Genomic DNA, 26,183 nt, shown 5'->3' with positions numbered 1-26,183 from the left:
TCAAAACTGAGGTGTTGAAAACAGGAAAAATGGGCAAGCGTAATTAACAGAGGTGCCTTTGACAAAGACAAAATCGTGACATCTCCAAAAAAGGGGGTTTTGTGGCATGTTCCAGCAAACCGGTGCCCAAGGCTCATTGATGCATGTGGGGAGAAAAGGCTAGTCCATCTGGTCCAAGCACTTGTACCCCTTTTCCACCAAAAAGAACCGGGTGCTGGTTCAAAGTTGGTTCCACTGGCGAACCTAAGAACTGGCTTGCCTTTCCATCGGTTAGTGAGCCATCACAGAGCCGAGTCTGACGTTACCGTATACGTGTCACGTTTCCCAGCAACGTTAGCACAGCAGTGGCAAACAAAACAATGGTGGACGTTGCTTCACTGTTAATGCTAATGGCTTTGTGAACCTACATTAGCATCCAAACGCGGCGAATCCAACATGTACGTGCAGCTCCATGTAATTTGTGTAAACGGAGGTTGTAATCGAGAAAGTACATAACATTATCATTAACACAAATTAGGTAGCTACATGCAAAGGCTACTATCGTGTGTGCTGATACTTGATCAAATTGTGGTAAAGTAAGTGTATTAAACATTGGTATATTATCAAATGCGCTAACAGTAGCCCCGCCCCCAGCTCCTGACACAAGCGGTTCTAGACCAGCAACGTTTTGGTGCTACTTAAAAACCACTTTTCCTGGTTCAGAGACAGTGCTTTGGATGTCGAAAAAGAAAGAACTGGTTCTAAATTAGGATCTGAACCAGCACTCAAACTGCCTCGGTGGAAAAGTGGCAAGAAGAGCTGCAGTAGATAAATAGTAATAGCTTTTATAGAACATGGCATGTGGTCACTTACTACATATGGTTTTGATCAAGTTCTGTCTACTAAAAAATTGTTCATTCCACGTGGTTCCACTGAAGATTATTTGAATGGTTTTAGTATTTCTTCTTTGAAGCTCTGCAGATCAACAGGCTGCACTATAAGGACTTCATCAGATATCATTAAAGATTGTTGAAATTACTTTTGTTAGTGTAAGTAGAGGCAGCAGGATTAATAAGAAAGTAAGACCAACGGCATTTCATTTTTACAATCTTTTATTTTTTTTTTTCCTAATTACAGACTCATGGGTTAAAAAATAAAAAAAGCCAAACTCCCCCCCCAACCCACTTCCCTGTCTCAAAGCGAGAAAAAAAAAACAAAAAAAAAAAACACCCAAAAAAAAAAAAAACCTCCACAACCCCCCTCCCAACAAATAAAAGCTTTGTACCTGTCCTTCTTAAATAACCTTAAATTCCCAGGATCAGTCCTCTAGGGCCCTAGAAACGCATCCCTCCCCTTTAACTTGCTCTTGTCCTCAACGTCTCTCATTCTCTCCCATTTTAACCAGCTGCTCTCACTATATAAATATGTGATGGTGGTGGTGTGTGCACGCGAGTGTGTGTGTGTGAGAATGTGTGTTCAGCGTTTGTTGTTGTAGTAAATAGGCCGGGGATCACCCTGTGCCCCACCCCCACCCCCCCACATGAGTGTGGATAGAGGGATAGAGGGAGCAGAGAGAGAAAGAGACGATGGTGAGACTGTAGGGGGCGCTGCAGCCACAGGGGGAGGAGGAGTACTCAGCCTCCACTGGTCCTGAAACCTGAAACGACAAGAAGTGGTCTAGTACACAGAAAGAGAGAGAGGGAAAGAAAGAAAAAGAGGAGAGAAAGAACCAGACATGGACGGTTCAGAAAAGGAACAGAAAAGGTGAGGCTTGGGGATTGTTAGCTGAAATATATGTATGCGATCGGAAGTGGTAGAGCGCATAAGTATAAAGAGAAACTAAAAGAAGTGGTAGTAAGGGTTGGTTTGGGAAAGAAATCAGAAAGCTGAAATGGAAAATTAGTCTTGATTTCATTCAATGCCTTTGAGCCATTAGTGGGCACAGTCTAGTAAAGACAGAGGGATGCTGAAAGGAAGGAAGTGGATAGAGATTGAAACAGGAAGTAAAGCTGGTAGATAAAGGAATCAGAAGGTAAAAAAAACAAACAAAAACAAAACAATCTCTGGTGCCTGAATTAAATGTCTAAAGAGCCAAATACCATGAGTCAACAGAGAAGAAACATGAAAATGCAAAGAATGGTTGGGAAATAAGTCAGGGGGAAAAGAACTTGTCTTAAAAAGGCATGTCTTAAAGCTGAATATGAAAACAAAAACAATAAACACCCTGAACTGCAAGCTGTGATAGAAAGAGAAAGAATGCAGGTGAGCAAGAGAAACAAACCGAGGATGGGTGAACGTTAACAGTTCAAAAAAAAAAATAATAATAATAAAAAAATCTGAGAACCTCGGATATCTATTTAAACATACAGGCATTATCACGTTTGGGGAATTTTCCACACATCTTCAAGGTACAATAGAAGAAAAGGAGGGAAAAACAGTTTGCTCCTTGTGTTGTGTGAGGAACTCACAGCCAGACCAAAGGAGACACATCTGCAGCCTGAGATCACACCATCTTCTCTAAACATTTCACAAATGCCAACCAAGAACCTCCCCAAAATCTCGAGACCTTACCGGGGTGACTGCAACACGCACGCTCACACACACCAGTCAGTCAGTCAGTCTGTCCGGGAGATGCTCTTTTCTTTTCTATATTCTCCCTCTGTGTTTTTTTTTTTTTGTCTTTTTTTCTTCTTTTTTTTCTTCTTTTATTGAGAGGGGTTATTTTCTTTTCTTTTTTTAAACAGGGAAAAGAGGGATGACAGTAAAAAGGGGAAATGACAGTGGGGAGTTATTAGTAAGGGGAATACCACGATGTTGATCGCCCTCGGCCCCTGAAAAAAAGAGAGAGAAAAAGAGGGTGAGTTTTTTTTGGTTGAAGATGGAGGACACCAAATTTGTTATGCGTACAAAAAGGGGCTTAATATTTTGAGATACAGGTATGTCATTCTTTTTATACAAATACTTTTCAGGTATACAGAATGTTCAGTTAAAATGTATACCATGTCATCTGCATTATCTATTTTTCTTTCTTTTTTTTCTTTTCTTCTTTTTTTAACGTTATATGAAGCATTCAGCTTCACCTAGTACTACAAATGCAAATGCATTCAAGTGTTAAATCTGGGGGTGGGGGGGCTTGGGGAGAGTGAAGACATCCTCTCTCCCTCTTTATCTCTCTCTGTTAGGGCTCCTTTGGTCACTGTAGGGGAGAGATGATGGACACACAATGTTTCCATCCAGATGTTTTACAAAATTATCAAAAATAAAAATGTGACTAGTGTATTTCCAGCAATATTCCAACAGGGGTGACAAAATGACATCAAAAGAGCAACAGCCAATCATACAGCAATGAAAAGACCAGAACACACCCCCACTACCTCATCATCCATTCAACACTATGTCTCCAATCCCTGCATAATAGCCTTATCTGTACCACAACCTTTACACTTCCTGTTAAGGACAGCATCCCAACCAGCATGCTGTTATATAGTACTGTTCTATAGCAACACTATGTACCTTTAGCCTTGTCAAGCTAGGCTGCAAAAGAAAATCGGCTATAAAATTAACCGCCTGGTTTAAGCTAATAAAGCATCTCAATATACTCTAAATGGCCACTCCTTATTCTTTCCCCAATGACGCTTTTGATCATGAAGACAAAGCAGAAACTTGATGGCTGATGTTTCATCTTACCCACGATGTGACGTGATATTGAAGCTAGTATTTGTTTTCAGTTGTTTCAATAATGTAATTTTGTACCGTGTTCTTGTGCTTTAATATCGAGGGTATTAAAGGGCTAGCTTTTGAACTACATTGCATCCCATAGTGCACTTAACAGTTAATACAACCAACCACACCACATCCTTGGTTCATATATATAATTCAGCAGGGGAAGGAAAAAAAAAGAAAAGCCTGAAGCCTTTACTTGAAGCCTGTCTGATGGGCATATGAATGAAAGTGACAGTCCAGATGTGTTATCTGCCAAGGCTGAAATGATCACTCCTTGTTTATGAAACTCATCTTGAACGCAGCTCCTGTTAGTAAAAAAACTGTAATAACAGGCCTATTAGGAACCTATAAACAGTAAGGGTGATAGACCCATGATGGCACTGCATCTTCTGCTGTGACGCACAGGGTGAAATCACTCAATGCAAAAGGGTCTATATTTTCTCACGAAGCTATTAATACTATACTGCATATCGCTGCATTTTTTTTTGTGTGAACAGGACATGAACCACCCACAAAATCTGTCCAAGACATCCCCTTAGACGACCCATGTGTTACGACAAGAACAGTCTATTCCAGCCTCGATCACATTCCAGATGAGTGTAAACACTTAACCGTAATTTTTTGTGTGTTTGCAAAACAGTTGGATGGAAACAAATCACAAGCACAAACATGTACGCAGGTGACATGCAGTGTCTCCACAAAAGCACTTGAGACACACAAACATGCAAGAACATCCAAAGATACAAACACAGCTTAGTCACACACACACACACACCCCTCCCCATTGTGCTTTTATATTAAAGCACAGGTCACAGTATACACAATTAATTAAATATTTTAAATCAATATCAGGCTGCAGGAATGAAACCTCTATTCTGGAAGTGGAAATAGAAGTACAAAATCATCTTGCAGATCAATAATATGACAACTACCCACTACGAGTCAGTGATTGGTTGCATTATATCTTGTGGACAAGTCTGATTTCTTCCCTGCATACGAATACAAAAAGAAGGCTATTGAACGCAGCATTACGTTCCTGACTCGTCTGCCTCATTTAAAAGGCAGAATGGTCACACCAGCCTTCTACAGGTGATTGAATTAAATAATCTTGTGCAAAACATTTACGAGTACATTATTTTGTTGTTAAAAATACTACAACTGGTCTTACGGCTATAAAAAACAGGTGTCTTGTAGATCAAAACTAGTTTAATCTTGAGCAGTGGCATCATAATGAGATTTCCCCATTTGTTAAGAGTCATAATTAAAGGGTTACTGTAATCTCAGGCACACTGATGTGCTCACTTTGAGCCGTGACAAATGTTCTCTAATTTGAACTTAAACTGCCTAAAAAGGCACATACAAGGTTTTACACACCATTATACATTTGTAATTATTCACCATCCCATTCACTGGCCTTAAGTGCAAGCACTAAGGATGTGGCAGATACTTTAATGAAAATAACCTAATGTTCATTAAGCATTTAAGAGATGATAAGCAAGAGCTTTAACTAAAAATCATTCATGTGTGCTACTTATGCCGTCTGTTCTAAAACTTGGCCATTGTCTCTTTTCCTTTCTATTTTGCAGTATACCAATGATTATTCATGGTTGTAGGGACAAAATATTTCTACTCTTGTGTCTCTTTTGTGAGTATATGCAGATGGGCAGCGTTTTTCTGATGAGAAATTTTATTGGGATAAATGTAAAGGCTGCATCACTCTCAATAATCTGACATGTCCACTCAGTAGTGTGTGCACAAATGTATGTAAGACTGGGGTGTCTTCTGTTCACCTGAAGGCCCGTCCTCTTCCTCTGGGTGGTGTGTATCCACTGTAATACCGAGCCCGAGATGAGAAACTTCCTCCACGTGAACGAAACCGAGCCCGAGGAAAACCACGGTCTGTGGTGCTGATACCGGGTCGATTTGTTCTCTTTGCCCCGACCTGAAAATCATTCACAATTTGCTAAGAATGCAGTTCAGAAAACAAATTAGTGTGATGAAGCTAAATTGTGAATTTCCGAATAAATCCTCGCATTTTTCTAGTTTATGAACACTCCCTATGTTTTCTTAAAGATCAAATACTGAAGAACAGCTGTAAATGTGTTACTCATGTTCAGAACTCTTTCATTTTTTGTGGTTAGTCATGCGGGCCACAAGCTGTTTAAGTTTGTTCCTAATATTCACTACCAATCAGCATTTTTAGTCGATAAGGTATCTCTTCCCCAATATACTAAAGTCTGTTTAAGCACGTATACCTTTATCTGCCTTCCTCGGAATAAGGACTCATCCAGTGCCATTGCTGTTCTAACAGATTCCTTGTCTGCAAACTCAATATATGCAAACCTGAAATACAATGAAAAATAAACGGACAATCAGGAGACACACACTTGAGTGAAAGAATTAAGGCAACGTCATAGCTGTATAGGCAGAAAGGTCATTGATCAAACAGAACAAAATGAACTAAAAAAAAAAAGAGAGAACGACTGGTAGCATAATGAAGAGTTGAACACAGATTAACTCAAGATTTTGCTGATTACCCTTTTGGGTGTCCTGTGAATTTGTCACATAGGATAGTGACTCTATTAACAGAGCCACAGCCATGAAAATGAGCTTCCAGCTCCTCTGCTGTTGCTCCATAATCCACCTATAGGCAAAACAAAAACATTGACACAATGTAATAAATTTCATGATGTTTTTTACATTAACAAAAGGCTACAATGTCGTAACTTTCGATATATGGTGAATAAGAACATTTCTCTACTGTACAAAGAACATAATCTGTATGTAATTAGATAGTAGATATTAGATACTACTAATGCCCATCAATAACACTAGTGTATATAATTAAACACCTTTTAAGAATTAAAGCATTTGAAGTACTGATATCTACCACTAAAGGGCATCATCCACACAGTGACTACTAGTAAAAAAATAAATCAGAAGTGCCATTTAAAACCAGTCAAATGTATACAGTGTAACTCGTACATTTCCAACATAAATTGATCGTCCATCTGCTTCTATCTTCTCTTCAATGGACATGATGACAGGACCAGCTATGATAAACAAAAAAGAGGTTTCATATTAAAGCAAAATATAATAGTAATAATGAAGTAAAAAAAAAAAAAAAAAGTATACACATGTGCCTGTCTTTATTGCTTAAGCTTGTATTGCAATTAAGAATTTTAAAGGACTTAAAATGTCATTTAATGATTATGTTGGTTATCTTTTTAAGTCTTTACATATAAAAAAAAAGTGCCTTTAAAATGGTCAAAATATATATTATCTGTGGATATGGCTCATCTTAGCAAATTACCCATAATCATATACTTAAGTAATCATGCTGCATTTAGTTACCCTTATTACACAGGTAGCATGCAGCTCTATCTTGTATACAAGTGTTAAAACGGCTAAAATAATATTTTATATATATATATATATATATATACACTTGCATTATGTAAGAAATTTTAAACAAAAATTAAATGTAATGTTTCAGATGAATTTAGTAAAATCAACAGTAACAGCATCATGTAAGAAACTTAAGTAATTACTTAAATAGACTTGCATGATATCAATCCTAAAAAAAAAAATCATGTGGCATGATCAGTTGATATCAGCACAAGTCAGAATAAAGGCAGTGTTTTGGTTCTGTTCGTGAAAAGAATCTAGGTTGCAGGAAGAACAAGAAAATTTAGTATGACCCAGTTGTTCCCATGTTCCTGCTTGAGAATGGTTCAATGTGAAAGCAGTGCTCAACTGTGAAGCGTTCTTCTCTCACACACTCACCAGGAGGAGGACTAAGGTTCATCTGTTTCTCCACTTCGTTCTGGAGCTCCTTCAGTTTCTCTGCTTCCTCCTCCATCTCTCTCACCCGGGCTTTAATGGCCTCCAGCTCCTGCAGACATTATAAATATTACAGCAAACACATTAGTATACTAAGAATATATTATGTACATTTAATAAAAATTTGATTATTGCAACGGTTCCATGAGTTGTAAATTTTGAACCCAATACACTTGGTGCTTCCAAGGTTACATCTGTTCCATTCATAAAGTGACTCGACTAGCAGATTTTGTACAACCATTGTTCCTTAAGAGCAATTTTGTTATAAACTAAGCATAATTATTAGGTCAGGTCTGCAGTGAAGTGTGTTAAGTAAACACAAAATAAATTGGAAAAAGATTTACACAATTATAGATAAGAAACCATGCAAAATTATTTCATATTATAATGGTTACAATAAAACGTGCATTTCCCATGTTTTAAAGCAATGTACAGCAATTACTGCTACAAATATTCTATTATTATTAATTCATATTTGGTGATCATTTAATCCCAGTCTTAACGGATCTCTCTCAGAAGCACTGTGCAGGAATAAACCAAGGCTAGGAAAACAGCCCAAGGCAGATCACACTGCATGCGCGCGCACACACTAATTTACATCTAGAGATAATAAAAGAGCCACCATTGCACATACAGGTACGTTTTTTTTTTGGAGGACATGCACAGAAAAATGCTCAGGGTCGAACCGAGGACCGTGAAGATGCTCAGACACCACAATTATTCTAGTAGTCATAATGTTTATGCTGCCTCAATGTGCACGAATCAATCATAGTCACGTTCCGATTAATTGGTCCATTCAAAACGCATCACTTTGTATGCACAGCCTTCACACGACCAATCATCAACACACGCTAACACAAGAACTGTAGTTGCATCATCTATTGCGGATAAATAAAACAGTCTTACTCATGAGCAACCATCTGGGTTATAACCGAACCTGCACACCATCGTGCTGAGTGTATTATTTAACGCCTAACGTACAAAACCTGCACCTTAATCCACTTACTGCAATAATAAAATAAGGCAGTGAGGTGTTTAAACGGCGGTGATATCATTCTGACACTGATCTGAATCGCTAGTAGGCGGTTTGCGGCATATCTTACATGTGTGTATCACTAATGCACAGGGAAAAGCGTGATGCCATTCACACACACACACACACACACACACACACACACACACACACACGCGGTTAGAGTGTGGTGCTCCTGTGGCAGTGCTGCATTGCAGGGCAGATCACACCATGCCCTGTCCTAACACACTTACACATCACAAACCCGTTCATGTATGACAATAGAATTAAACACACACACACACTTACTCCGAATCACAACCGTCTTTGTACGTTTTGAAGAGTGTGAACATGTTACCAGCATGTCAGTGTGTGTGCGTGTGTGTGTGTGAAAGCGGTCAGATCCTGACTATCATCCATAAATCACACGTTCGGATACGAAAAAAACCCCGCTTAAATCGATCCCGAATACTAACGTTAAATTTTTAACGCACGCGCAACAAATTAGCACAGCACAAAGCTAGATGAACAAGCATGACCGAATATCTTGTTTTTAAAACACAGTCCATAAAATCAGCAGATCTTCTTTTATGCGAATCTCACGCACAAACACACAGCATTGAAAACATCGCCATAAACCGTTTAATCAGCATCCCGGCTATGTAACATTAGCCTCCCGCGCTAGCGTCAAAGCAACAAAGCTACTGCTGTTAGCATTCCAGCTAGTAGCAAAGACAGTCATTTTTATTCTCGCTAATAATAAAAAGAGGCGTGTTTTACCGTGAGCTTCTCGCCTCTCTGCAGACAGCAGCGGCGTTAATGGCGGCCTGTCCTACCCTCTAACGTGATGAACCCCCTCTCGCATTTTTTTTTTGCGACGAAGGATTTTTTTCTCCCCCCACCAGAAAACCAAAAAAAAAAAAAAACCTAAAATGTTGCGCCAACATGGCCGCCGTCGCCACGCGCTAATGCTAACACAGCGACACCGCGCGAGCCACAATGGCGGACCGCGCCAACGGAATTTTAAAACTCGTTATAGCAGAAAACCCGAATAAAACCGTACTTTGGTATATTAAGGGTTAAATAAAACCCAGACATGGTGAATATTAAACACCTGGTGAAACATCTCGTGCTGTAAATCTGACTCTTTGAAGCTAATAATGCTAATAATAACGTTAATAACTTACCGGGTCTTCGATAGCGGCCTCTCCTTCATCTAAACCGGGTTCTTCGTCACCAACACCCGGATCTTCCAGCTCTGGATGACCAGGGTCTGAGTCGAGCAGAGATTCCTCCGCTAGTCCGTTACCGAACTCCGCCATCCGTGCGCGCGTGCGTGCCTCGTGCTGCTACTCACGCCGCTGGTGGAGCGCGAGGGGCAGAAGGTGAAGGGGAAAAAAAACGGCGGAAAAAATACGCCGCTAAAGTTAAAAAGAGGAATAAAGAGGAATAACGAGGCCTGTCTCCTTTACACAAGGTTCAAAGCTTTTCACCTGACAAGAACACGCTCACCGCAAGACTAACTCAATTACCTCTAGTGCCGTGACCAGGAAGGACTCGTGTTCGTTATAATTACCAGTTACATCGATATTATTCAGGGGGGAAAAAACCCTAATGTGTATTATTCGCTTTGCGCCGTGTGATCCTGAACAGAAATGGAAGCCATGGGCGGGGCGTTAGGTCACTGCAGGCGCAAACTCAATCGCTTATAGGTCAATTACAACAGTTTAGATCCGCCCCCATTGTATATCGGATGCTCCTATTGGCTGAGACTCTGAGCGCTTCTGTTCTGTGGTCGAACTTGGCTTTACAATCTCGTTTGTGGTTGGATGGAATTGTGTCAGTCAAAGCACGTTGGTGTCGGAAGTGAAAAACTGTAATCAATCACATGCAACACGCTTTTAAAGTTTGTTAATATGTCTGTAATTGACTTCCAGATAACTCGGTGTTCTATACTTTATAAAGTGTGTTCTATTTTTCAGCAAAAAAAATAAATAAATAAATAAAAAATTTAAAACTTTATATAAGTTTGTACTTTGTATATATTTTGTGTGTGTATATACAAGTAAAACTTATATACACACACAAAATATATAATGTTTTAACTTTGTATGTATATGTATACACATACAAATATATACAAAGTAAAAAATTTGATAAAGTTTTTACTTTGTATATATTTTGTGTGTGTATGTGTATAGAATATATATATATATATATACATACTATATATAGATACAAATATATATACAAAGTAAAAACAACAGTGACTGACGTTTACATCGATTAGATTAGCTCGAGTCTTCAGATAGTCAATCAACTGCCAGCTAGAGTTCATACAGATAAAAGACCCGGATGAAACATTAGCGTCTGATTGATTCAGACGAACCTTGTCACTTGATAAAAATTCAGAAACAAACATTCATTCATTCATTCATTCATTTTCTACCGCTTTATCCGAACTTCTCGGGTCACGGGGAGCCTGTGCCTATCTCAGGCGTCATCGGGCATCAAGGCAGGATACACCCTGGACGGAGTGCCAACCCATCGCAGGGCACGCACACACACACACACACACACACACACACACACACACACACACTCTCATTCACTCAGAAACAAACATTCTTTGCCCAAAATATACAGACATGTACGCAAGTGATTGCACTGCTTTTATTATTATTATTATTTTTTTTAATTTCATGTTTTATGACTCATTGCAAAATGCTTAAAAAGCTTTAAGTGTGTCATTCTTTGAAGTGAAGCTTGCACTTTGGTCAACATTTATCAAAAACAAACAAACAAACAAACAAAAAAGTGATAGACCAAATAGACTAAGAGCGGTTTAGATTTAAAGGAGATATATAAGCATGTGAATTACATACCATGCTTCATAAGCATTTGGCCTATTTTTGGTCAAGCAATAGCATAGGAAAACAAGAAAGAACATTTGTAGTATCTTCCAGCAGGATAAAAGGGGTAGAATATCACATTATCTCTATTGAGAGAGAGAGAGAGAGAGAGAGAGAGAACCTACTGTAATAACATAGTAATGTTAAAAGAAAAATGTGGTTATGTGGTAACTGGGTAAAAAGATAAACCACCAATAAGTGAAGTTCAGTTTATTTTTCTGTATAAGAAAAAGGAGATTCAACACAAAATGAACGTACAAGTATAGGGGGAAAACAAGCTTAAACAATATTCTAATATTTCTTAACAACACTTTCACCATCAGTTCGCAGTTTACCAAGACCATCTCAATGAAGATAAAGATGCTATTAAAACCGTAATGAATTAATAATAATCAAACTGTGATAATAGTAATGAAAAAAATTAGCAGGTAGTAGTTATAACAAGTGATAAAGTGTTAATGGAAAAAAAAAATTAAAATCAGTCAAAAAGCAGGTCTCGGCACCTCCTCTCAACTTCGAACAGTGCAACACTGTGTGATCCCATTGTTTAGCACTGCGTTCAGTTCATGCTCAGTGAACACGAGCTACAGCTTAACACAGAGTGTTTAAAAAATAACGGAGGTGTGTTAGAAAACGCCACACGCTTCTGAATCATCACACATCCAAGTGCTCCACTTTGTTTTGGCTGAAACACACACACTTTCAGCATTAATATATCAAAGACCTTCCTGGACTTGCTTAAAGTGTCAAGGTCTGAGAAATCCATTACAAAACTCTCTCTCTGAAAATGCTTTTTGGTTTTTTGTTTTTGTTTTTGTTTTTTTGTTGTTTTTTTTGTTTAGTTTTTTTGACAGAAAGCAAGAGAAAGATGATTAACTTTGGAATACCATTTTCATAATAGAGTTCCTTTTAAAAAGTTACCTTTCAGTTTTGCATGTTGTTAAACTATTAATAGTAACATTAATAACAATATACAACTTAAAAAAAATGAAAATGACAGTTCTCTTTAGTATTTCGTTTCCTTCAAACTTACACATCACACTGAGTAGTTTCTGTATGAACAAATAGACAAACTTGTCAAAAACCACAGAAAGTACCTCGTGGTCATGCTGGACACACATTGGAAAAAAGTTCCAACCCAGCAGTACTCAGTTTGCATCCACATAAAACACAATGAGGAAAAGGGTATAAAATGACTTCTCTCCCATAAAAACCTGGTGCAAGCAGTGATTATTTGTAATTCATTAGGGTTATGACAAACTGAAGAGGGAAAAAATAGTAATAAAGTGGAGAAATACAATTCATATAATTTTTGTTGTTTCACAAATTTATATCAAAATCCTTTAAAATCGCACTAGCATATAGAATTAACTTTGGCTTTTTGCACAGCTGCTAGGTCTGATCCTTTCCCATCCAAGTGTTAATAAAATACAGCGAAAGCTGGCAACACTTCAGTAAAATCTGACATACAGTAAATCACTATAATACAAACATTTATTCCAAGCAGTATGGAAACCTTAAAATATTTCAGACCTTTAAATGAAGAAAAAGTGCTGCATGACAACCATTTGACGTGTAGATTTAGCCAGTGAAGTTTGAAATGTATGATTGTCATGATGGCAAGCAGAGGGGCTGTTATTTCATTAACAGCCTCCTAGAGTGTCTGGATTCAGCACACTCACCAATTCCCTCAGTTTAAAAAAATAAACAAACAAACAAACAAACAAACAAAAAAAACACAACCAAACCCCCCCCCCCCCCATGAAATATACTCTTATTTGTATGTGCCAATAATTAATTTTTACAATATATCGCAATATAATTATTACGGACGCTTAATATATCACCCATTGCCTTTCATTTAAAAGAAGGATACCTGTCCAGGCAGCACTTTTGTCCCCAAGACAAACTGTCTCTCACTGAAGGCAACAAAGACAGCTGTCTACTAAGGGCCCTTATTCTGGCCAAATCTGTAGCGGCATTGCATGTACCCCATAATTCTGTTCACTAGAATTCTATAAAAGCCTAAAATATCCAAAAGCATGTTTGTGATTCTATCTTATGATACTGTAAATTCTGATAAGCATTTGTCATATGACATTTCAGTATCAGCACTTGCCTACCATATTTACTTCCCATTAGTTATTTGTACATTTGATACATCCATGATCTTATTCACTTTGTTTATAATAAAAAAAACAAACAAAAAAAACTCCCAATGACATTTTAAAAATCAAATAAAATCTGATTAAAATATAAGAACTCTGAATTAAAACTCTGATGCAGAACACCATTCTGGCTCAAGCAAAAGCAGTACCATGTACGTACTCATTGAATAACTTTTGATGAGTTTCAGGTGGTCCATTGCTAGACACAGCCAAAGTGTTTTGAATTAGCAAGAAAGGATAATAAACAAGCACAAAAGAAACAGATGTTTAAAAACGGAGACAAAGCAGTGAAAGACATAAAACAAGACCGTTACAACATAAGCAATTGCATGTCCAGTACAACCAATTCATTTGATTATTAGTGAAATGATGTGGCAACAAGTCATTGAAAGAAGTTCAGTTTAGAATCAAATCTCGCTGACATCCAAAAGTGGAGAGTTCTTCAGGCCCACTGTGATTGGTGCAGAATTAAAAGAACGTTAGCTTTAAAAACGAGCACCTTTTCTTTGCCGATTAAAAGCATAAGAGCCTAATGGGTCCACTTAACGAAGCAGCTTAAGTTCATTTCTTAGCTAGTGCCGCCAGCTGGTGATCTTGTAGAAGCCTGGCTCATCACACCGGCCGATCCATTGTTAATTTGCGTTGCAGACTGACCAAAGTTAGTGGTTCTCAGTGTTGCAAGATGCCGAGGAGAGAAAACGTGGTCTCGTGCAGCGGCTCTGGACTCGAATTCTACGTTACACACTTCGCATTTCCCTCTTAGTGTTTCACGAGCTGCTTGTTGACCCCCGACAGATGACTGAGAACTTTCCAGAACTGTCAGTTGTACTGGTTTGGGCAAAATTGGACGGTTTGCTCTGAGCGCGTTGTACTGTAGGTAAGTGCCTGAGCTGATGTCCACCTTCTTGGAAGGGTCACTGGAATTAGGAGACTGTATAAGGGGAAATAAGAGAGAAAAGTGACTGCCTGACTTGAAGAACATTAAAAATTCATGACAATTGATTTGGACAGAGCAAAGTTATAAGAGGGACCTTTGTAACCTTGGGGAATTGAAGATGATGATAAAATTAAAACAACAATGCTGCAAAAAAGCTAACTACATCTAACGTAGACGTCAACGCTGTAATCCCAAATAACAGCTTTACATGAACATTATAACGCTGATAATCTGTTGGGTCTGTGTCCTTTTGTCCTACTATTATTTTAGCTTTTTAAACATCTCTTTTGTACATATACACAATTGTATATCCATTCTTGGAATTATACGAGTGTGTCAACTACTTTAACAGGAACACCTGTACACCTGCTCATTTATCTGTTCAAGCAGCCAATCATGTGGCAGCAGTGCAATGCATGAAATCATTCAGATACAGGTCAAGAACTACTTTTGGTTAACATCAGAATGCATCAAAAGTGTGTTCTCTGTGACAAACAAAATCATTGTATGAATAAGGTCTGCCAGGTGAAATACCTTGCTGATTTTCAGAGGAGAATGACTAGACTGGTCTGAGCTGACAAAGTCTATAGTCAGTCACTCAAATAAGCACTCCACAGAGACAGCAGTGCGGACTGATACATTTTGTGTGCTGCGGCTTATTAAATATGTGATAGTCAAAAAGTTTTTCTGCGTGAGAATACGATGTGCGGCGGGAGAGTGTGAGAAAAGACCGAAATGCGTGACTGTCACTCTCAATGCGTGGCACTTGACAGCCATGCATGACATCAAAAATTTAACTTGCCGGCTGCAGCAAACCAAAAATGCGCCTGCTTCTGTGTGTCGGATTTCGCAAGTCGGCAGTTATGACGCCTATTTTGAGCGACCAAAAAAAAAAAAAAAAAATTAAACACGGTTTATTTTAATGTTACAAGAGCATCATGATCTTAGAATTTAGAATTATATTTTTTTTAAAAACTAACAAAAATAAAAAATTTAAATTAAATAGTCATTTTCCATATATACAGGGAGCCGCAGCAGAGGGATGAAAGAGCCACTTGCGGCTCCGGAGCCGCGGGTTGCCGACCCCTGGGCTAGAACATTAGAACCACCTTGGGCTTCACCAGTGTCAGCCAAGAGCAGGAATCTGAGGCCAACATTGAAATAGATTCACTCAAACTAGATAGTTGGAGACTAGAAAAAAAAATAACAGGTTATTGTTTTTTCCTAAACTTTAACTGTCCAGTTTCAAGGAGTCTGTGCCGAATGACTTCGACCCACAGATCATCATCAATTTCTGTAAGCAGTCTCTCTGATAACAACCATGCAGCGATTAAAGTCACAGAGATCAAACCTTAAAGTTCTTGACCCTGTATCTGTTGAAACACTGAGCTGCTGCCATAATATTGGCCCAATAACTGCATAAATTTGCAAGTGTTCTTAATAAATGTGGATAACAACAAAAATGTGTCTGAATACTTTTTTCCCCTCACTGTAGGCATGCGTGTTATGAGACATGCACATGTGAACATTAATTACTTTCATAAGATGTATAAAGAGCCAAGACGAAAGGCTTAGTTCAAAGCTCCACTGGATAGAGAACATGACTGATCTTATCTGTAATTAAACATGCTCATTTAAAGTGTAAAGGTGACCTTACCAACTTCTCTTGCTGTAGCCTCCAACGCTTCTCCTTGGCACGTGTATTTTGGAACCAGATCTGCACCACTTTAAGTGGAAGACCAAGCTCTGTCCCAACTGCTTCACACTCTAATGCATTAGGATGGGCACAGGTCTCATAGCAAGACTGGAGAATGGACAGCTGCAGACAGTTCAAGTGTGTTCGTGGTCTTCTCGGGGTGGAGTGCTGCTGAAGGTAATTGGCTTCTTTTTGGTTTTGACTGGATGGTGGGGAAGTAACAGTCATGGATGGAGTTGCAGTGGTAATAGGGCGTGGGGAGCTCAGGCCCAGCTGTTCCCTGGACAAAGTATTGATCTTAATTTGACCCTTTTGCGACCAATAATTAATGCCATTGTGTTTCTGAGTTGACACAGTTGAAGCTTTGTTAATTGGGGTAGTGGACACTTTTGGAACCATGCGGTTTGTCGTCCCCGGGATGGGTTTTTCTTGATCTTGTCCATCCTTCTCCTCTGTCCTGCCTGCTTCACTCTGTCCCTCCAGCTTGGGGTTCTGAGGGTTTTGGGGAATGGCAGAGCTACTGCTCAGTATTGGAACTGTAATTAGTGGAGCGACAGCTTTGGGGGCGATTTTTACCATTGTAAATGCATTCACTACCTCACCTTTTGTCTTGAGTGTTGATGTACTGTTGGTAGTGGTAGTTGATGCCACTTCCTTTGGCCTGCTCAGACCTGGTATAGGAATTTTCTGTTGTTCTTTGACCTCCATAAGCTTTTCAGTCTTAAGAGCATCACTGCCAGTTTGTGGCTTAGGTGGGACCCAGCCAGGAGTTGTTGGGCTTGAGTTGGATTTGGGGGTACTTGAAAAAATGGGCTTAGTTAGTGGCCAAGTAAACTTTATAAGTGGCTTTCCGACAGCTGCCAACGTGCCATCGCTGATAAAACGAACTTCCCCTTTACGCTCTCTAGCCCTCATGTTTTGAAACCAAATCTGTACCACCTTCTTTGGCAGGTGCACCCACTCTGATATTTGTTCAAATTCATGCTTTCCTGGGTTTGGGTCTTTAAAATAACATCCATACAGTACATCCAGCTGGTCAGCCTGAATGATAGTCCTAGACCTTCTCATGTCCCTGAACCTTCGTGCATTTGTTCTCTTTTGGTCTCTTGACTTTTCTTGTTCACTCTCTTTTAAGGAGGCAGTTACTTTCTCTGCAGCCCTCATGAACACTGTGCTTGTCTTTGCCAAGCAATTGTTGTTACCAACGGTAGTGTTAGAGTTTGGCATTGTAATGGAAGTGTCAGGCTTAACCTGCACAACAATAAGACTCCCATCTGCAGGGACGCCAACAGTTGTAGGCCGTAATCCAAGACCATCGAGCAAAGCAGTCTTCTGTATGGATACCTTGCTGTTTGCTGAGAAAGAGGTGGCAGGTGCTGAACTTTTCCCTATACTGAGATCTAAGGCAGACTCACATTCACTGCCATTGGATATGAACGAGGTGGGCTGAGCAAGAGAACCAATGGCTGCTCCATGAAGTGGGTCAGAAAAATGAGCTTGAGTGCGAGTAATAGTTGGAGGAGTTGTGAAGGCTGCTACTTTGGCTCGGTCTGCTTCAGAAACACCAACTCCAACAACAGATGATGGAACTGAGAGGACATAGGGACTGAATAACGAAGTAGAAAATGGGGCCAATGAAAGAGAAAGAGGCAAGGGATGCAAGATTCCAGCTGAAAGTCCTTGATGGTCAACTGTAACTGAAAGAGGATTAGGAGGATCAGCTTGTGCTTCTAACTGAAGATCAAGATCAGAATCATGCCTCTCCTTTTTGCATTCTGATTCCTCCTTTTCCATCTCCCTCTTTCTCTTCTTATTTTTTGTACCCTGATCTTCATCTTCATCCTCTGCATCTGAAAGGAAGACTGTAGTGGATCGGAGAACCTTTCCTCCACCACTAGACCTTTCCACTGATATTTCCATTTGTGAAGGCTGTTTAACTGGGCTACTTGGCTCTTCTTTCACAGAACTACTTTGGCTCTCTTCATCAGTCACAATAACAGAAGTGTAGAATTCTTCATTTTCTGAATCAGAGGTTAAGCACAAGTCCCCTTGGTTTTGGCTATATACACTTTCTTTCCGCTTCTCAGAACTGTTAGAAAGGTCCATTGCATGACTACTGGCAGCTGATGGACTCTGTCCATATTCAGTTTCATCTATCATCAGAGCACCTTCATCATCTTCTATGCTTCCTTCCATTTCATCATGCTCCATTCCTTCTAAACTATGTCTTTCTTTGGCACGGCGGGCATCGACCAGCCATCTTCGTACCTCATCTTCAGTTAGCCCTACTTCCCTACCAAGGGCTTCACAGTCCTCTCTTGGTGGAATAGCTGTATCAGCCTCATTTCGTGACTCAATAAAGGCCCAAAGAACCTGAGACTGAAACTCAGTTAGTATTGGAGGTCCTGAAGACAAGATTGCATGAGCCTTGGCACTCTTATTCTGTGAGGACATTAAGGCAAGGTTAGTGTTTGAGTGGTTGCATTTTGTAGGGCTACGTTTTACCTCTGAAATGTTTACAGTATTTTTAGCATTGTGTGTAGGTGACTGACAAGATTCAGTAAGACATGATGACGAGCAAATACACTTAAGGTCCTGGCCTGCTGAGTCTTTATTTGCATCAGAACTTCTTTTTGCATTTGTTCCCAGACTCCCCTCTTCAGCTATACTTTCCATATCTATAGTATCGTTCTCCTGCTTCTTGGCATTGCATGCCATGCCATCATCAACACCTTTATTCTCATGTTTTAAGCTGTTGCACTCTTGTTTAACCTCTACCTTAATACCAGCGCTTTTCACAGAAGCATCAATTGTGTTCCAGGTTTCTTCAGAGGTCTGTGGCACTTGTTGATCACAGGACTCCTGTTGTGGTTCCTCATTTTTCACTTTTGTGCCTGCTTCCTTATCAGCACTATTGTCATTCTCCTCTGAAGGTATCTGAGCTGCATTGGAGAGTCTAACAGCAGCCCATTGACTCTGCAATCCACTAAGTCCTTGGGCCAGGAGAGCCTGCTGTGCTGCACTGAGACCAAGGTGCAAAAGTTGTTTGGGGGATTCTGAGGATGGACTCTGAGGCTGGAGTCCATTCAAGATAAGAGGCATAAGCATTTGAGGCTGGGTTATTAGCTGAGGAGTCGCTGTTCCTGTTGCAGTACCTGTTCCGGCAGCAAAGAGAGAGGGGAGGATGGAGTGTTGGGCAGAGTTTGGGCTAGAGGTCAAGAGAGTAAGAAAAGCTGATACTGCCTGAGCTGAGGCCACTGGGGAAGAAAGCAATGAGGGTGCAGACTGAGGCTTAACCTGTTCTTCATCTTTGGTTATCGCTTGGGATGCAGTCAAGCTTGCTTGGGTGACACAATTACTGTTTGTAACAAAAGCCAACTGTGTGGTATTGGCCACAGTAGTGGCTGCCACGTTTGCTGCTACATTTACATTTCCTGCATTTGTTGTGGAATTAGTTGCAGCATTTCCAGCATTCCTGCTACGACTCTGATGCAATACGGACTTTAAATGACTTTCCAAGGTGATGGCATGATTATAAGAGACACGACACACTGCACACTGGTACGGTTTGTTAGAGACGTAAGGACGAGCAAGAACAGGGGTTGAGGAATCACTGTCGTTTCCTGTTCCTGTTCTCATCCTTTGGATATGGGTGGCTGAATTATAATGTACACTCAATGCTGATCTAGTGGGAAAGAATTCCAAACATGCGTGACACTTGAAAGGGTGGTTAACATCATCAACAGCAGCATTGCTTTTATCGTTGGATTTATCATCACTGACGGAGGCTTCTGATCTTTCAGATTGTGTAACATTATCCTGATTTGAATCCATATTACTCCAGTCACTCTCATTTCCCACTCCTCCCAATTCATCACACAATTCTTTTTCCTGGGAGGAACTATCATGGTCAGTTACACTAGACATAGCTTCATTCTGAGACTCCATTAAAGGTGAATTTTCTGAACACTGCTGCTGTGATGTGCCATCTTGAAGAAGAAAAAAAAAAAAAGAAACGAAATGTTAAGCTGATGTTTGTTGTCATATGCCATTAAATTTCTATTGATATTAATTATAATGATATTGAACTAGTAGCAAATGTCTGCATTAGAAACTGGGGCCTAAACTTACTGATATCATTTTGTGTACCAGACTCTCCGTCTTCATCAACGGAACAGTGCTTGGGAGCCGCCTTAGCAGAGTAACAGTAAAAAGGCACACAGTTTAAAAAGCTACAGTAATTTGTGCTGTAATGAATGTTACTGTATAATATTTCCTAGTCCTTCACAATTTGACTTACATGTAAAATATACAACATTATGAATATTATTAATATATTGTTAATGGAAGGGTAAAAGTACATTTAGGTGGCAAAATACTTCACTCGACAAAACAATCCACAAGATCACACAGAAATAACAATAAAAATACTCACAATGTCCAGCAGCTTATCAAGGCAGGCAGGAAGCACGCTGTGTTTTTCGGCCAGGTGCAAAGCAAGACCATCCCGATCTAATTGACCTTGTTGACACAAAGGACACAGCCATACTGACCCCCCATCGCTGTCCCCACCCATGGTCTCTCCCAGCTCCTCCTGAAATAGAAGGTACACTATTATTAGGTATTGGCTTCTGAAGAGTACAAATAGTTTCTTTAGTTTAGTTTCCTAACTTTATTTCAAGCAACTTTTCCATTATATACATGACAAGTAAGCAACATAATAAACAATAATAAATTTCTATTACTATTTTGATGCATCAAAAAAAGTAGCGTTATTTGCATTTCAGTGTGTGCTTTTATATTTTATTTTATGAATTTATTCACATCGAACGCCTCAAGTCAACGGTCATGACGCATCAGAATGTGGTTCACAGCTATGCCAATGCTAATACACATTTAAGAATGGTTTATAGGGACAAGTCTTGCATCTCATGGAGTATTGATTGTACTACAGGAAATTTCTGTATATTTTGTAAACTCACTTAGGCCTGGAGTTTGACATTTGTACCCATACAGAGAGATGTAGGAAAGGTGCAGCTTCTAAACACTAAGAGACAAATGAATACCAACAAACAAACGTGAAAATATAAAATACCACTCAGGCCTAATATTGCATAAGCATACTTTAGTGCAAACTGAAATCTTTGCTCCAGCATGTTCCCTTGTCCCAGATTTTAGCCAGAATCCTATATAATGACATGTCTAGATCATTATGCCCCTCCTATCCAAAATTATTGGAACGACATGGGTGATTCTTCTGTTCAACACTGAAGACATTTGGGCTGGTGCTTCAAATAAGAATACCCGAATTACCGCTCAGCTCAAAAGTTAATTGTTCCTTTCCTGGTATTTACATCTAGATGTGTTAAACAACTTAGAACATGAAACTATTTGTATGAGCGCACCCACTGTTCAAGTCAAACATATTGGAACATGTGACTGGCAGGGGTTTCTCTGTTGCCCAGGTGTACCCTGTTAAACAATAAATAACTCTGAATGTCTGCAAGTGGTTTGCACTCGGTTTCACCTGTGAGGACTGTAATTGTTGTTAAAATGGATAAACCAACATGAAAACCAGAGCACCAAAAAATTGAGTAGGGCTGTAGCTCAAACGTAGGACATACAAGAACAAAAAGGGAAAACCAGATCAATCAGGTCAGAAAAAGAGAAGAGGGGGAAAAAAAAGGAGCAGTTGATGATCACTAACAACCTCCAGAGATTCAGAGTGAAGAGATCACAATCTGCTGTTCGAACAGAACTTTGAGAGCAGAAATACTGCATTACGCTGTTGACACCTAGCAGTATTAGTAAAATTAGAAATCTAATATTAGAATTAGAATTTACCTAATAGTACAGTGCCACAAAAGCTCTGGAATAAAGATTAACCTCTACCAAAGTCGTGAAAAGCACAAAATGTGGAGAAAGAAAGAATCGCTTATGATCTCAAACAGTCATCAGCTTAGTCAGTCAAGCACAGTGGAGTAGTGTCATGACTTGGGCTTGCATGCCAGCTTCTGAAACAGACTATGATTTTTATTGATGAACATCATGATGTAGCATCAGAATTAATTAAAAGTCTACAGAAACATTACATCTGCCAGTTTAAAGAGAAATGACTCCAGTCAACTTTGGAGGAACTTTATCATGCAGCAAGATAAATGGCCCAAAGCACATACCAACATGACAATGGACTTTATCGGGTTTTGAATATTTGAAGCTTGTAGACAGCATAAGTCAACTGTTTGGATTGTCTGTGAATCATCTGTGAAACCGGAGCACATGTAAGAAACAAGAATTTACATGGCTGAGCCATGTTTATTAACTGTTGTGCATTGAGTTGTCCTAGCTTATGTGCATAAATTCTGCAAATGTTACTAGTTTGTACAACAACCTGATTGAAAATGAGTGAATGATACGACCAAAAGATTTATATTTTCTCACAACACAAATCATGTTACTTGTGCATTATGTAGTGTTGTGCAAGGATGTTATGCAAAGCTACTCAAACCAATCTGCTTGCAATTGGCAACAGTGTTTACCAGCCTTTGCCTGACATAAGTAAATTGCAAAGATTCAAGGTTAAAAAAAAAAAAAAAAAAAGTCAACCCACCTTGTACTTATTCATGCGGTCACATCACTGCTCTAACAAGCAAAATTAATTTTGCATCAGAATGTTTCATGTTCGTGAAACAGCAGCAGATCTTCATTTTTTATTATTATTCTTACTTTTATTTTTAATTTGTTTGGACAGAACTGAATAAACCATGTCTTTCATAAGACAGTTTTTTCATTTTTACAGTTGCAAAAATGAGCAGAAGGAAAAAAATATTGAATTAAACACTGTCACATTATGTTAGTTTTGGGTGACGTCTGAAAAAAGCCCTTGATAACACTCATGTTAAATGTTCTGTAGTAGTATTAGCTAGCCGAATAAAATGTTGCAAAAAATATTTGATATACTTTCACAATAATCGTGCATCACTTAACAGAGCAAAATGTTTATGAACTCATCAAACGTATCAGTTGCGTATGTAACTACCACGTGACTAATTAGTTCCTGTTATCACATCCTGAGATCCAAAATTATGAACATGTCCCCTCTGTTTTCTCGAATACACAGAATTACATCCTGAAGACTTTCCAATAACTAACAAAAAGTACTGTTAAAAAGCTCTGCAACTAGAAACTCATTCCCAAGTTATATACAAGTTTGAAACAAGCTTGACATACAGCTAGCATTAATCAGAACTGCTATTACGGAAACATAGCCGTACAATAGGACCAAACCGAGATATATGGAGTGAAAAAAAAAATATATATATATATATATAAAAAATCACACACAGCGCCATCATTTTGGTACTACGTGACATCAGCATTAAGGCGTCCAACTGACCCCTTAAGGGTTCTATGTGGAACCCTACAGCACGTTTCCCCATGAGAAAAGATGTAGGATAGATCCCTTAGTTACCAAATGAATCCATGAAGAATTATTTCCCCCACAAGAATACTTGAATAAAATGTGGTCAAATTATGTGCCACCTACTGATTGGTGTAATTAATAACCCATTAAAGCAAGATGTAAAGAGGTCAAGATAAAGCTGGGGCAAAATAATTAAATTACATACAAACTGCATGCCTAATCATTGCTTCACATGTCTGCAAATAAATCCCGATATATAAAAATAAATAAATAAATAGATAGATAAAATGGTCTATTTATATTTCTTAGGACAACGCAGTGGAACTTATAAATATTACACAATCCAACCCTAACATTTTAATTAACAGCATCAAGGTCCTGGAAATGACTTAAAGACACCGACTGACTGATTACATAAATGACAAACATTGATGCCAATTGCAAATGAGATCAAAAACTCATCGTGATGATTTTGCTGCAGTGTAATGTCGCTTTAAAATAAATAAATAAACAAAAACTCGTCGTCGGAACATCATTTAAATAATCGCCAAGCTGAAAAATATTTATTCAGACATTAATTATGCGCGGTTTTGCTTCATTTGCATGCGATATAATTGAGACATTTCGGTGAATGATGCAACTATTAAGGAAATGCCAATAGTGTCCATTTGCAGTGGTCTGTCTATCTGCTACGCCAATTAGCTTTCGTGCTACACACAGTTGTCCTGCACGCCTAAATAAAAGTACTCGGAACTCACCCAAGTCTAACAGACCCGACAAAAATACTACCTACGAAACAATTCGTAGAATACGGATTTATTTAATAGTCCTACAGCGTCCGTTATCTCCTAATAATTTTGTTAATTAAGCCACAGCCTCATTAGCAAGAACCAATTAGCAGGGTTAGCTATCATGGCTAGCTAACACTCCAATTAGCTCGATTATCAAAAAAACTAACGCTTAAAGCTCAGTGGTTGAGGTCTGTTTTGAACACGAATCGATTCCAACTTTAATCGAGCCTGGAGTTATTTCATAAAGATATAGCGATTGAAGACAAAAAACAACAAATTCTCCTGCCACCTCAGCTAGCTATCTACAGGAAAACTAAACAAAATTGGCTAGCTAACTAATTATGCATCGCTTATCAAGCTGTAAGAGCCGTGTTTTAACTTCAAATTAAAGCTAGAAATTGAAACCCAAACTGACAAATTGTACATCGAACCACGATACGCTTCGGTATTTTACCGAAAAAGCAAAGTGAAAGTCAAAATGCTTTAATTGAATTTTCGTAAATAGGCTTTGCTCTGCTTCTCATTTAAAGCCACGGCCTTGATTAGTATCCTTATCCGCAGATTGTAGCCTGTTGGTGGGGTACGCAGTGCACACCGCCCGCCGGAAACTGAGGCCTACACCGACTAAAGCTGTTTAATTAACTGTTTACCTTTAGAGCCTTCTAACAGACGTGTATAAATGTAAACATACCCGCTGATTGTCCTTGTTACATCGCTTAACAAATCCGAACCGATACCTAACTTCATCGTCCACCAACAACACAATTAGTAACAAACACAACTATTTTTATGACCGTCTTGTACGATGATATACGAACGCCTGAATCAATCATCAACGGCGTGCTACAAAGAGAGAGAGAGAGAGAGAAAAGAGCTACGAAGCAGAAAAGTTTGCCATTTAGGATCCTAAATCAAACTAAATACACACTGGAAGAATTCAACACGCTACAGTAATTAGTCGTCGATTTTATTCCCAGCGCAATCAAGTCGACAACACCCCGGATTTATGCTTAATTCAGCCATAACGTGGTTTAATTAACACTAAAGCAATTAGTGAAAGCGTTTACCTGCATGGTGACGACTCACTGCAGCGCTTCCTGTCGCTCTACAACACTGAAAAGTTTTTCTTCTCTCTCTCTCTCTCTCTCTCTCTCTCTCTCTCTCTCCCCCTCTCTCTCTCTCTCTCTCTCCCACCCTGTAGTAAACACACAACAGCACCCCCCAAAGCCCACACACGTTAACCAAGACGCATTTTCACCCACAGCCACAGTGATTAACCGAGCTGATAAACACATTAAACAATGTGCACTTTTAAGTCACTGCTTATACCGCAGCGCTTCTCATTTCTCCACTCTGATTGGTCAAAAGCTGTTGATTCATGTTCTATAACAGCACCGACAGCTATAATTCAAATCATAGGTTTTTATTCATTCACTCCTTCTGATCCATTATTTTGTCTATATTCTCATAATGTCATAATCTAATGCCAAGAAATAAAAATATATTTATCTAACACATAAATATATATTATATATAATATAATATCATATAATATACTATACTATAAATAGAATATACTATAGTATACTATAATATAATATAAATATAATATAATATATCATTTAAAAACGTTCAGTAAGGAGACACATTTAAGTATTTAATATTTACAGAAGGTTGGTGTGAAGTACAGGACAAGTAC

At 38.9% G+C, this 26,183-nt stretch overlaps 2 protein-coding genes across 5 annotated transcripts; both read right to left on the bottom strand.

The window, feature by feature from the left end:
* Nucleotides 1-1,078: 1,078 nt before the first annotated feature.
* pabpn1 (poly(A) binding protein, nuclear 1) lies at nt 1,079-10,241 on the bottom strand. Of its 2 annotated transcripts, none has more exons than XM_027174145.2 (7): nt 9,745-10,241; nt 7,489-7,597; nt 6,688-6,755; nt 6,240-6,346; nt 5,958-6,045; nt 5,493-5,644; nt 1,079-1,636 (listed from the first exon to the last, which is right to left on the bottom strand). In XM_027174145.2, the coding sequence occupies exons 1-7, from the start codon at nt 9,877-9,879 to the stop codon at nt 1,456-1,458; spliced, it is 840 nt and encodes a 279-aa protein (XP_027029946.1). In that variant the 5' UTR covers nt 9,880-10,241; the 3' UTR covers nt 1,079-1,455. The 2 variants fall into 2 exon arrangements, with proteins under 2 accessions (XP_027029946.1, XP_027029951.1); XM_027174150.2 differs by having other exon boundaries at nt 1,402-2,810; nt 9,745-10,240.
* Nucleotides 10,242-11,664: 1,423 nt separating this feature from the next.
* Nucleotides 11,665-25,710, bottom strand: zfhx2 (zinc finger homeobox 2). Of its 3 annotated transcripts, none has more exons than XM_027174134.2 (5): nt 25,552-25,710; nt 20,706-20,864; nt 20,402-20,462; nt 16,232-20,259; nt 11,665-14,568 (listed from the first exon to the last, which is right to left on the bottom strand). In XM_027174134.2, exons 1-5 carry the CDS (start codon nt 25,555-25,557, stop codon nt 14,206-14,208), a joined length of 4,617 nt encoding a protein of 1,538 aa, XP_027029935.1. In that variant the 5' UTR covers nt 25,558-25,710; the 3' UTR covers nt 11,665-14,205. The 3 variants fall into 3 exon arrangements, with proteins under 3 accessions (XP_027029935.1, XP_027029940.1, XP_027029928.1); XM_027174139.2 differs by lacking the exon at nt 25,552-25,710 and adding an exon at nt 25,176-25,412; XM_027174127.2 differs by lacking the exon at nt 25,552-25,710 and adding an exon at nt 22,447-22,467.
* Nucleotides 25,711-26,183: the final 473 nt, after the last annotated feature.

Source organism: Tachysurus fulvidraco, chromosome 25, assembly GCF_022655615.1.
Source record: "Tachysurus fulvidraco isolate hzauxx_2018 chromosome 25, HZAU_PFXX_2.0, whole genome shotgun sequence".
Classification (NCBI taxonomy): Eukaryota; Metazoa; Chordata; class Actinopteri; order Siluriformes; family Bagridae; genus Tachysurus; species Tachysurus fulvidraco.
The sequence above is the reverse complement of the archived record's forward strand: the minus strand, read 5'-3'. Positions and strand labels throughout refer to the sequence as shown.